The following is a 12,424-nucleotide window of genomic DNA, read 5'->3' on the forward strand; positions in this document are numbered from 1 at the left end:
TCGAAGGCTCTGAGACTTCTCAGAACAAACTCTTCTAAAAATATTTGAAGAGCTCGTCTAGAATTTTAAATTACGCCTACGTGAAAGAGGTTAACCCATGAATTCTGTTCAAAGGATCCTCTCAGAAGTGCAATTTAAAAGTAGGGAACTGGCACTCCTTGATCCACAAGAGAGCAAACGAGTCTTGCCTTTCATTACCTGATACCACCCAGCATTGACATACACATCTACATATTCCATCACCCGGCAAAGTCCCTTTCTGACTTGTGGCTGTTTCTGCTTAGGTGGCCTCATACACTACAAGATCTTATAGAGACATCACCGCCAAGCCCGCCACTTCTGCTGGAGAGAACAGGACAGCCACTCTTCTCGAATAGTGTGTGGGTTCTTTAACGTCCCACAAGGAACTTACGAGCGTAGAAGATATTTGTGAAACGGGGCCTACGGTTTATAGTCCTTATCCGAGAAGACCTGAAAGTCTAACCATTTGCAAATGGAATTACAAAGGCAGAACTTTCTCTTCAGTTAGAGACTGGGATTTTATTATACCGTTGACAACTTAGGAATTAAAAAGGGCTCAAATCGCGTCGAATCTGGAAAACAAACACAAGTGAAGAAAGCCATCCACAATGGCAGAAAGGCTAAGCTTTTTAATTGAGAAATTTTTCGTATAATTGTCTTTTCAAGTCTTTTATCGGGATTCCCAAACAAATACTTATCTTTTTGTTGGCTTTCCCTCACAATCGATAATATCATGTACGTTGTGAACAGCGATGTTGGTGTAGTTCTACATTTTCGAAAACCACAGAGTGTAACTAGCTTATGCGCTACAGCATATCTTCGTCGTTGCCGACAGCGATCGAAAGTTGAGTTTATTTTAAATTTCCGCCATCAGAAATCCCGGTTCTTGGGGCTTCAAACTGATGATTTCCCGTATCCTGCTTCGTAAGAACGCTAAATCCCGTGTCCTGTCCATAAATGCAATCCCGAATCCCGTTCCCATATTTCTTTAGAATCCCGAATCCCGGGCTCCGATAGCGCCAAATCCCGGGTCCAGAAAATACTGTTGGGGACCCTCTTGTCAGCCTTCCTCTTTTCGTTTTTGATGTTTCTTTTTCATTCTGCTGATTAGATCCTTCACCAATATCCAGTGTTATTGTTTTGTTACGTTAAAGTCCTTTCGCTTACTCAGTTATATTGCGAGAAAAAAAGAGGAAGGGGAAAAACGTCAGAAAAGCGGTGTTTTTGAGAAGCATAATGACAAGCAAAAATGCCCGTACCCCCTCCCCTAAAGCGCATGGTTGATGTGTCACGTGACTAGTTAATTTTAATAACGGTAAGATGGGAATGGCGACAGACTTGTTATTACGAAAATTGTCGTCATTTTGAAGACGTTGGGAAGCTAGCAGGCTTCGTACCTTGTACCTAACGATAGAATAGGTTAGAAGAAGCTCAATTGTACCCGCACAGTGTAAGAAATCGAGCGATGGTAATGAATAACGACGGTCTAAAACCGGGAACGCCAACGCAGGCTCGACAACTGGCGGAAAGCGACGACATAGCGAGCAGCTTAGTTTTGGACACCATGCTCGGATTTACCACGCATAAGATGGCCGCAAGGTTTCGCCCTTTGAAGGTGGATCGAGAAGTTGTGAAGAAAGCACTCGAGAGATACGAGGAAGACGGAAATATTGAGCAGGCATACAACGAAATAGTTTTCAATGCGGGGGATTGGGAGCGATGTTTCTTCATCACAAAATCGAAACCTCAAATTGCGGCTTTCAAGGAACATGTAAGTTTGATTTTTTTACACTTTCTTGTAGAATTGAAGTCTTTTCTGGCCGTCGTTTTGTTTCGTTTAGTGCTTAAAATTTGAGGCAATGATATGTAGTGACTGCATGGGCGGTCATGAACGCTTTCGGGTAATAAGCACCGACTTGTCAACGCGTGTTTTGCACGGTATCGCAACTTACTTTAAAACCTTTGTTCATTTCATGTTTATGCAGAGTTTGAATTTTTTCCTTTCAACCCTTGGTGTGAATATGAAACGCCGACTTTTGGGTTTTTCTGTTTCGGTTTCCACTATCAGTGACTTCCGTTTTTCAAAATAAGTTTAGGATGACGTAATCTGTTTTCGCCATGTTGCGGTGGGTGTCAGCTGTGCAACGGGCGTACGTCAAATTCACCTCGACACCTCAGTGATTTAAATGCAATTATTTTTAGTAATCATATAATAAGGACCACAATATTTAGTAACAATATTTTGTAATTGATGATGATGTTTGTAACATCGAAACATGTCTTCCAAATTAAAAAATGTCGTAACCTTCTTAAAGATAACGATTTGCTGTCTGCTGTCTCGACCTTTTGGTTTCATAATAAGGACCAATGTTAAATCATCATAATTTAACAATATATGCAGCTGTATATAAAAAGTACATTTTTCAACACAAAAGAGGAAAATTAACCAAAAGCCAACCATTTTTAAAACGTTGCCTAGTTATAAATGTCACAGATCAGCCAAAACCATAATTGCTGGCATATTACACCACCATACAATTTCCATTGCCAAGATCATTGCTAATTTTTTTATTTTGCAGAACTTAAAAGTTTTCAGTTGTTTTACTTTTGTCTTGGAGTGTAAAATGATGCAACAAAATGCTTCATATGAAATTGTGTAAGGAATCGTAGTGCAATAGTTAACTTTTTTTGTGTAAAGCTGAAAAAGAAGTCCTTCCTTTGTGAAATTTATTAATAAACTAAAAGAATTTAATCATTCGGTACCTTTTGAGCTCTGTATAGAGCTTTCTTCGGAAACAGGATAAAGAAATACCCCTTCCTTATTAAAAAATCTCATGTAGATGGGCTTAAATACTAGGGAGAACCATCGCTAACACTCCTAATTATTATTAATATAGATGTATGTACCTGTATGAGGCCACATACATTGTAGAGACAGAGTTTATTTGGGTCATGCCTTATGACATCAGGTTGCCCTTCACTCATATAAACACTCTTTTTGATATCTCCCTGTGTGCATTTTACAAAAAGCTGGTGATTTGGTCCTCCATGCACAAATGACAATTTTCCTCTTAGGTGAGAAATCACTCAAGACATCAAGAGGTGACACATACTTTTCCGCTCTGGTGTCAAGGGCGACTTGCCTTTTCGTCCTTACCACATTTTGGCATCATCTGTGATCTGTTACTGAACAGAGTCGTGATAAAACTGAATGATTAGTGAAATAATTACCTTAACTGGTATCAATGAACATTTCAATATTATTATCTTCTGTATGTTTCTCGGCTCTTTATTATTTTATAATTTTTCTTCATCAGGTGTTCAGATATATTGGCATTTTTAATCGTAATGCTGGATATCAAGTTGTTACTTGTAACCGGTATTCTGGTGAGGAAAGAGGAGCCAAAGTTGTTGCTACATGTGAATGGTGAGCAGACTTGTGGAATCTCATCTAACATGCTATTCATGAATTTACTTTCAAGAAGAAACTAATGTACCAGAAATAGAAAGAGCACCTTTACTTATAAGTAGCCCTGCAAAGTTTCGGCATTAATATCAGGTGTAATATTAGCTGGAAAATGTAAGTTGAAAAATGGAAAATTTACAGACGTTTGTATGATTAGGGGTCTGGCGTATACCCCCAGTCATACAAATGTCTGTAAATTTGTCAAATTTCAACTTACATTTTCTCAGTTGATTTAACACCTAATACGCTGACACTGCAGCTTTACTAAAGCAAAGGTGCTCTTTCTATTTCTGGTAGCACTTTTTCATTCAGTTCAATTTTAAGTCATTCAAATCTGTTGCCGCCATTTTGGAGAAGGGTCTATACTGCGTTGCAAAAACTATTATTACTATTTAAACCCGTTCACTCCTTGGAGTGAGACTTGATAGATTTTACGCTGTCTAATGTCATACTTGTCAATGTGGGACGGTTTGAAAAGAGTCAATCGGTTTACAACCTCTTCATCCACTTTTTTTAGGAGCAAGGGTGACAAGCTGCCATTTCTTTGTGGATGCATTGCAGAAATGACTGAAGAGGAAGAAAAGAAGCTCCTGCGTCCTGGAGAAAACGACTTCAGCATTATGTTCTCTTGTAGAAAGAATCTATCACAACTTTGGCTTGGCCCTGCGGCTTATATCAATCATGGTAAATGAATCAGTGGTAGCTGCAGCATTGTAAAAAAGACTTTTTCCTTTTTTTCGCACTAAATTTGACCTGCAAACATTCTAAAGTCCATTGCATTGTTTATCTCCCTTTTTTGAAAGCTGTTAGGGTAGGGAAAATATCTGATACAAAAGGACCTAAATTATGTTTTAATAATAGATAGACTAAGTGTTTTATTGTTCCTGTCATCTTTAAAAGATGGAGAAAGCTTTTGTTATTATTGCTGTTTGTCTGATAACTGTCTGTTTACGTTTCTTGCAGATTGCCGTCCTAATTGCAAGGTGTGTTTAAAAATGAGCAAGACATACATGCCCATACCATAATGAATCATAATAACAGTGACGAATCGATAATGATAGCAATAGTTAATGACAGCCTTAAAAATCTTCCAAACACTTACAAAATAATATTGCCCAGCTTGCATCCTCAAAACGTTTGCGTTATGTCAGGTAAGAAAATTGCTGCAAGTAACAAAAGAGCCAACAAAGTAATGGGTAACTTGACTCAGAAAATTGAGAAGTCACCTTAACACCTTTTGCTCTCTGAACACAGCTGTTAGGGATGTTTACACAGCACATTCAAGGGATTTATTGAATTTTGCATGCTTTATTGCAACTTCTCGAGTTGTTGCAAATGTCCATTCAATTTTTTTTTCCTTTGCTGGGATTAATCTCTTCACATAATAGGAAAATCATTTTTTCCAGTTTCACGTTGCAATTTTGCTTTTAAATTTTAACAAAACAAGAAGTAATTATTTGTTGTGTGGCACAGCCTTGTAGAGCGGCGTGGGTTGAGCCCTGGCATGATGTCACAGATTGCTGTGCAATGTAAAAATTCATTTAATTTTCAAAGCAAAGCAGTTTGTGATATCGGCTCAGGAGATGCATTTCTCAGGTGCCAATTTTGTCAACTTTATGAAAGTTGTGTGACTTGTTTAAGAGAAGATGATCTGAAATGTGTGTTATGGTTATGAAACTTGACTTTGTGCAAAAAGAAGTTGAGGTCAGGGGAACCCATTTTAAGTCTGGTTACAGTATATCCCTGATTCCGTATTATAATAGACCCTATGCAAAAATGGCTGCCTTTAAATTATTCTTTTGTTCATATTCAAAACAGCCCAACTAACCTCGTTCTTGAGACAAAAATTCTAAAGAATTTGTTATCCCGAACGAGGTTAGTTGGGCTATTTTGCATATGAACAAAAGAATAATTTAAAGGCAGCCATTTTTGCATAGGGTCTCTGATATACATGACACTGAATTACTCGATTCTGATTTGCTGAGAGCAGTGCAGTTCAAGTGTAACACTGCAAAAAGTGTGATCCACCAGTGTAATCAAGTGTAATACCAGTGCAAATTACACATCAAAATTCTGGATTATGATTGGCTAATAAACAATAGGGTTTGGTCAGAACCAATCAAATCTTTTGTTTTCAAATCAAGCGTACGTCCTGCATTGCGCAATTTATGGGGCATTTTTCCCCTGATTGCGTGATACACCTGCGTTTTTTCTGCTTCACAATCTCAAATTTTTTCATGTATATTATTAATAAGTAATCTCATGGTTTTTCTCGTGCAGTTTGGAAGAAATATGCACTTGCAAATTTTTTCAAAGACTACATGTACAAATTGCACTCACCTCACAGGCTCATGCAATTTTGGTCGTTTTTGAGGAAATTTACTTGAATGTGCTTATTTATTCCAAATTGCACTCGAAATCATGTGATTACCTATACTTATTCAAATATATTGCAGTGCATGTAAATTTCACTCATGCTACTTTATTATGTATTAATTATAATTTATTTTTGATTTATAAATTATTATAATTTATATTAATTTATGTTTCTTAAAATTATGTTGTTATCATAATCATGAGAAAAGCGCTTAGGGAGTCTATTGCAGTGTGCATTGTTTGTAATGCTCATTTGCTCAATTTAAAGCCGTAGGTTGTGGAAAGAAATACATGTAACAGTCTCTAAAATTTTCTGTTGGAATCAGTTTGTGTCTACAGGTCGAGACACTGCTTGTGTGAAGGTGTTGAGAGACCTGGAACCCGGAGAAGAGATCACTTGTTACTATGGAGAAGATTTCTTTGGTGACCAAAATTCCAACTGTGAATGTGTGACTTGTGAAAGGTCTGTTTCTTTGGTCGTATTTTGTCTGTCATTAATTTCACTTAACTAACCCATTCTCTTCTAAGAGAGACAGCTGTAGATTTTACTCTGCCTGTTTCCAGGCGATTTTACTTGTCAATGGTGACCAGTTTAGGAGTGAATGGACTAGCAACATCAAAGTCCACTCAAAGACTATCCCTCGCCCCCCCCCCCCCCCCTTTTTTACCCATTCCCTCCTAAGAGTAACATGTATGTACATTGTAGATTTAGTTACTGTAGTCTATCGAGAACAAGACGATTTTACTCGCCATTGGGAGGCAGTTCAGGGGTGAATGATTAAGAACATCTACGTCCCTATTTACCCATTCCCTGCTAAGAATGACACTTTCAGATTTTACTCTGTCTATAAACACCAGATGATTTTACTTGTCAATGGGATCCGCTCCAGGGATAAATGCGTTACCTAGGTGATCTGGTGACGTAATTCGGAGGACTGGGAAGAAAAATTTTAAAGCCGTATTCCACAACCGCGCGCGGCCTTCGGTGTTGTTTCCAAACTCTCTGCAGTATTTCCATCGCCAAAACTCAACAGATCATTCCGTGTCTACCACATTTCCTGTTACTGAATGAACATTCAAGTAGACCCGGCAAGATTTAACCTCGCCTCTTCCATGCTGAATTCGAAAATAAGGCCGCGCGCGGTTGTGGGATATGGCGTTAAAATTTTTCTCTCCAGTCCTTCGAATTACGTCACCAGATCACCTGGCATGGACTGTGAGTTCAAGTCCCATTAAGGGCTTCTTTTTTCAGTTTTCACACACGGAACGAGTAGGTGTGTCACATAAATAGGTTGGATCTGATTGGCAAGTTTTGATCCATTTTTCAGTTCCTGGTTTTGTCTTTTTGCCAAGTTTTGCTGCAAACATGGCTGACCGGCAATAAAGATGGAAACCATTGCTGGAGAGTTGATCTTAATTTTATTCCTCTTTGTGAAAGGCAATGTACTGTCGATTGCCTGCAAGAGGCAAAGGTGTATTTCTAATTTGAAATCAAAAACGTCCTTGCATCGCAAATACCGTCAGAAACCAGGATCTACAGAAAGCAAACATAGGTCCATTGATCTTACTGCTCGGCTGCGGGTCGACTTAATGTACATTGTACCATTTTGGGTGCGTGTTTGCTTTTGGTGGGGGCATATAGCTTGAAAAACGAAAAACATTTCAGATCAGGTGCGCATTAAGTCTTCACGGAGTAATAGAAAACATCTCTGAGTAGAGAACCAATAAATTCAAACGACTTATGACAACGATTCTAGGAAGTGGATTTGGACCACATTGGTTGAAGTTAAGAGCTCTCACTAACACCATTACGCATAGCTGCAGTTTGCAGTTTTCATTTGCATTTTTGTATGCAAATATGGCAAAGCTATGCACTGCCCGCAGTTAGCAGAAGCTATGTGACACTATGTTACTCCTTAACATAGAATGACTCCGAAAGTAGGTGACCATTCTGGTTTTCTTTTGTTTTGCGAAGACGAGGAGCCGGTGCCTTTAAGTCCAAAGTGAAGTCTGTTGATAAAAAACAGAAGTACAGCTTCAGAGAAACAGATAAAAGGTTGAAGAGGCAGGCTCGAAGAATGACCGGTGAGTTAACGTCCTCCTCAAGTCTCTGACTACTTACATTTAGTATCGCCCAACTAGTGGAGTAATGCAAATGCTGCATTTTGATTGGCTACGCTACCAGAGGACTATTAGTAATAGTCCTCGAGTAGCGAAAAGCGTGATGCTTTCCCAAATAAATATGTTTTCAGCTTGCATTTGCTAAATTTATTATTGCCTTTTCTGTCCGACTAGTTGGGTGATAATAAAACAATTAGACCCTTCGTCCTCAAGGGCCACGGGTCAATAGCCTAATCGGCTTCGCCTCATGGGGCGCTTGCGGGCTAAGGGTCTAATTGTTAAGTATTCCACGAGTGGGTACAATTACTGTAACAGGACCAAGTCACCTGGCATGCATGATACTTTGCACAAGCGCTTCAGCGTCGTTTTTCATGCTCGGGCGAACGTCTTCGACATTTGCTTCAACATCCGTTCGATTTTGTTGAACAGCGTTTTGCCTCCCGCCCTTTTCAAACGAAGTTGAATCGATGTTCAATGAGTTGAAAAGCGCGTTGAAACGGGTGAGGCTAAATCGCGTGGGTGGGTGGGTCGTGGGTCGTGTTTGTTTAAAGATAAAAAAAAAGATATATTAGCTCCCTCAGTGCTCGGTCCAAATTTGTCTTAGGTCTTGTCTGTTTCGAGAATTTCCAGTCGTTGATTAAAAAAAAAAAAACGGGTTAGGGTTAGGGACCCACTACTCACGACCCACGACCCACCCACCCACCCACGCCGATTAGACACTCTCGTTGAAACCGTTTGCCTACCTCAGCAGTCAACGTCGTTCAACAAAATCGAAAGGATATTGAAAGCCCTTTTCTCGGGCCTTAAGCATAATTAGGAAGCTTAAAAACGATGGCAACAGCATCGCTGCAAAACAATAATATCATTGGTTGAAGGAGGAGGAAATGATCGTGCTGTGGTTGTGGTATTAGGGAGCTTAAAGGCCGGTTTACACGGTACGATTTGTCGGCCCGATCTGTCGGCCCGACAGTGTCGGAGCGCGAATCGTACGTGTATTTTGACACCCGATCTTAAGGCCGATTCGTGAAAACGAAATCGGCCCGATTCAGAAACTCTGTTGCAGTGCAACAGATTTTTGTCGAGTCGGGCCGACACTTTCATAGAAGCCGACATGTCAATCAAAACTTTGAGAAAAGAGCATGCGTACCAAACAGAAGCAATCAAAATGGCGGACATGAAGAATCTGAAGAGGCCAAAGTCGCGCAGTTTCCAAGAGAAAGAAGTCTCCCTGCTGATAGCGGAATGGATTAAATATCCGTGTCTATATGACAAGGGGAATAAAGAGTATCATGGCAAGAACAAAAGAGAGATTGCGAGAACGCATGTAGCCAAATCACTGAACGAACAACTTGGATATGACATAAGTTGGTGAAAAGCCCCGGCTTCGGTCCGACATCATCCTCTCTTTTTCATTCTTAATAATGCTGCAGCAAGTCACAGTAATGACGTTGTTGCTGCTGCTGTTGATGAATAAAGCGACCAAAAACCGTTGTGCTCGTCAGCCAAGGCGCCGTAGCATTCACTACGCATGCAGAGTAAAAAACCGCTTTAAAAAGGAACGAGGGCTACTAGACATTCTTCACGTGGGGACTGACGTCGGGCCTTAAGATCGGGTGTCAAAATACACGTAAGATTCGCGCCCCGACACTGTCGGGCCGACAGATCGGGGCGACAAATCGTAGCGTGTAAACCGGCCTTAAGATCTACGACGACGACGTCGACGAAAACACCACAAAACAATGATATCATTGGTTAAAAGAGCATAAATAATCGTGCTGCACGTGCAGCACGGATTTTAGCTCATATTTGTGCGGTTCTCTGCGTGACGACGACGTAAAATCACTAAATTTTAGGTTTTGACGACAACGTGAGCCTGCAACAGAGAATCTTTCATTCTCTTCTTTCAGTCTGAAACCGCTCGTACCAATTTATTTTTAGGATACTTCGCCCACATTGTACGAAGTGAACGAGATGGAATAATAGCGAAAGACTTTTACTAGAGCGAAGTTCAATTTTGAGGTGACGTTTTGGTCGACGTCGCCGTCGTAGATCTTAAGGTCCATATTAAAGTACTCTGACCCAAGGACCGAGGACGTCGACGGCTACGAGGACTTAATTTAAAAATACGAGTTCGCGTTATTCATATCACTACGAAACTGTTTCATGTCGTTTCGCGTTAAAAATGTGTAGTAACTGTCGAAGAATTAAACTGGTATGAGTGGGTTGGAAGCGTAGCGGGAGAACTGAAAATTCATCGTCATGTGCTAACGTCCTCCACAGAACCTTGAATTTGGTCATTTCACGTCGTCATTTAGGAGATGACGGCAAAGAAATGTACCGAAATGTGAAACGCACGTGCAGAGCGTGCAGAGACATTGTTTTTGCTCACTAACCTATTGTTTGTAGCGTCGTCGTTGCCGTCGGCGTCGTCGTTTCGTAGGCTCCCTAATCCCTAATGGGGAACTTCGACAACGGCGACGGCAACGAAAACGTCACAAATTTGCATACTTAGTAACAAAAACAATAGCTTTGCACGCCCTGCACGTGCATTTTTCACTTTAGTCCATTTCTTACCGCCGTCTGCAAAACAACAACGTAAAATAAACAAATTTGAGGTTTTAATTAAGAACTTCAGCACTCGACGATAAATTTTCATTTTCTCCCCAAAATTAAGGGCCGTTCCGACCAGTGTCAATTTTGAGGAACTATCACTCCCTTGTCGCATTAAAAAGGGTGAAATAGTCACGAAATGATTATAAACACGACTTAGTTACTTTTGAGATGACGTTCTCGTTTTCGTCGCCTTCGTCGTTGCTTAAGTTCCCTAATATAATTTCTATGCACCCCCCGCAACTGCGTTGTTCGTTTTTTGCCGCGTTTTCTTCCCAAAGAGAAGAGTGGTTGCAGGGCTTGTAATAATGACACGTTATGGTTTAAGATGACCTACTCTTTGGCGTCGTTGTTATTAATAGTTAAAGTTGCCCTAAAGGAAAGATATTAGTGACGTCAACTATCGTCATAAATGCATCAATCAGAAAGAGTTCTAGCCTTTGACACATTTGAATAACACAAAGAAGTTAAAACGACGAACGTTGGTGAACAGATATCTTATCTTGTTCTGGCAACCATATATTTCAGTAATTCAGTACTGATGAAGGTCTGCTCCGCTTTGGGAGAAGTGGGTTATTTAAAATGCTTGCGTTCTTTTTTTGCAGACTCTTTCATTGATGCTGATCATCTTCCTTCCTCAAGAAAGACCGATTCTGTAGATGTTCCCGCATCTGAGGAATTTGACGAAGAAATCGACTGTTTGATCTCCATTGACATCCACACTGCTGAACGTGAAAGACAGAGAAGCTTGTCGAACACAATTTCCACGAGCAGATTTTATTCCAGAACAAATAGACCGAAACCACGTGCTAACGTCACCATTGCCCTTGAAGAGCTGAACGCCGCGAAAAAGAGACGGAGGCGAAAAGGTCCAAGGTTGTGCATGCCCACGAAACGTCGAAGAAGGCACGCCGTCCTTGGAGAGTTTTGCGAGTTTCCCTTGGATGGAGTGTGCGCTTTCGTTCCACAAGAAAGGCATGCGTCGGTGGATAGTGGTGTGGACATGACGGACAATGTTGACAATGGCTTGTTTTGCTACAGAGACAGATGTAAGGCCAACATTGGTCGTGTCACAGACTTTCTTTCGTCCAGAACAATGATAAGAAGTGGTGATAACTTCGTGTTACCACGACAACAAATATCGTTTGAATCAGACATTGACTTACTTCCTTTTCGTAAAGGAAGTGGCGCTAGCAATTACCGCTGCCCGTGTTGTCCCTAACTGGTATGTCTGGTCAAGAAGCAGTAATTCGAGTCGCCACATTGCTTGCTAACTTCTCTCTTTGTCGGTATTTTGTAGTGGTTTATAGTGTAAGCTTGGATGACAACGCAAGGAAACATCGATCGTAGTCGATCCCACATGTGGTACGTTTTTGCCCTAAAGCACATGCTCTGCAGGTGCTTTTTCATAATGATCATTAGGAGAATACACTCGCGCCGCACGTCCTAATACATCAAGGAGCAAAGAAAGCTGTGGACCTGCGTTTCGAGCAACAAATGCGCTCATTCGTTTACGTTTCACGAGTAAATAGCATATTCGTGTAGTTTTTTTTGTTTATCTCTTGAATTTCCTTCGCCAATCAACGTGATCTATTGTATTTTCCCGGAAGATGGGCATTTAGTTGGGACGGTAGGATGTCGCACGGCTCCCTTTAAAAAGGATAGGAAGTCATTTTGCTCGGCGCCGTTCATGTCGTTGGCTAAAATCACAACATTTTGTTTCTCCAAATGATGTTCTCCTTTGCTCGAGCCCTGCTTATCTTTCAAAAACAAGTAGATAGCAGTTATCTAAAAAAAAGTAAGGAAAAAATAAATGTGAGGCCGATCCCT

General features: G+C 40.5%; 1 protein-coding gene across 1 annotated transcript in view; it reads left to right on the forward strand.

Annotated features, from left to right (window-relative positions):
- The first annotated feature begins 1,323 nt into the window (after positions 1 to 1,323).
- Positions 1,324 to 12,424, forward strand: part of LOC137970604 (histone-lysine N-methyltransferase KMT5B-like) — an 11,990-nt gene continuing 889 nt past the window's right edge. The window contains exons 1-7 of the mRNA XM_068817128.1: positions 1,324 to 1,792; positions 3,339 to 3,448; positions 4,005 to 4,171; positions 4,451 to 4,470; positions 6,190 to 6,326; positions 7,839 to 7,948; positions 11,200 to 12,424. The exon at positions 11,200 to 12,424 is cut by the window's right edge and continues 889 nt beyond it. Coding sequence (XP_068673229.1) covers positions 1,487 to 1,792; positions 3,339 to 3,448; positions 4,005 to 4,171; positions 4,451 to 4,470; positions 6,190 to 6,326; positions 7,839 to 7,948; positions 11,200 to 11,816 — 1,467 coding nt within the window. The 5' untranslated portion in view covers positions 1,324 to 1,486 and the 3' untranslated portion in view covers positions 11,817 to 12,424. The remainder of the gene's footprint in view (positions 1,793 to 3,338; positions 3,449 to 4,004; positions 4,172 to 4,450; positions 4,471 to 6,189; positions 6,327 to 7,838; positions 7,949 to 11,199) is intronic.

Source organism: Montipora foliosa, chromosome 9 (genome assembly GCF_036669935.1).
Source record: "Montipora foliosa isolate CH-2021 chromosome 9, ASM3666993v2, whole genome shotgun sequence".
NCBI lineage: Eukaryota > Metazoa > Cnidaria > Anthozoa > Scleractinia > Acroporidae > Montipora > Montipora foliosa.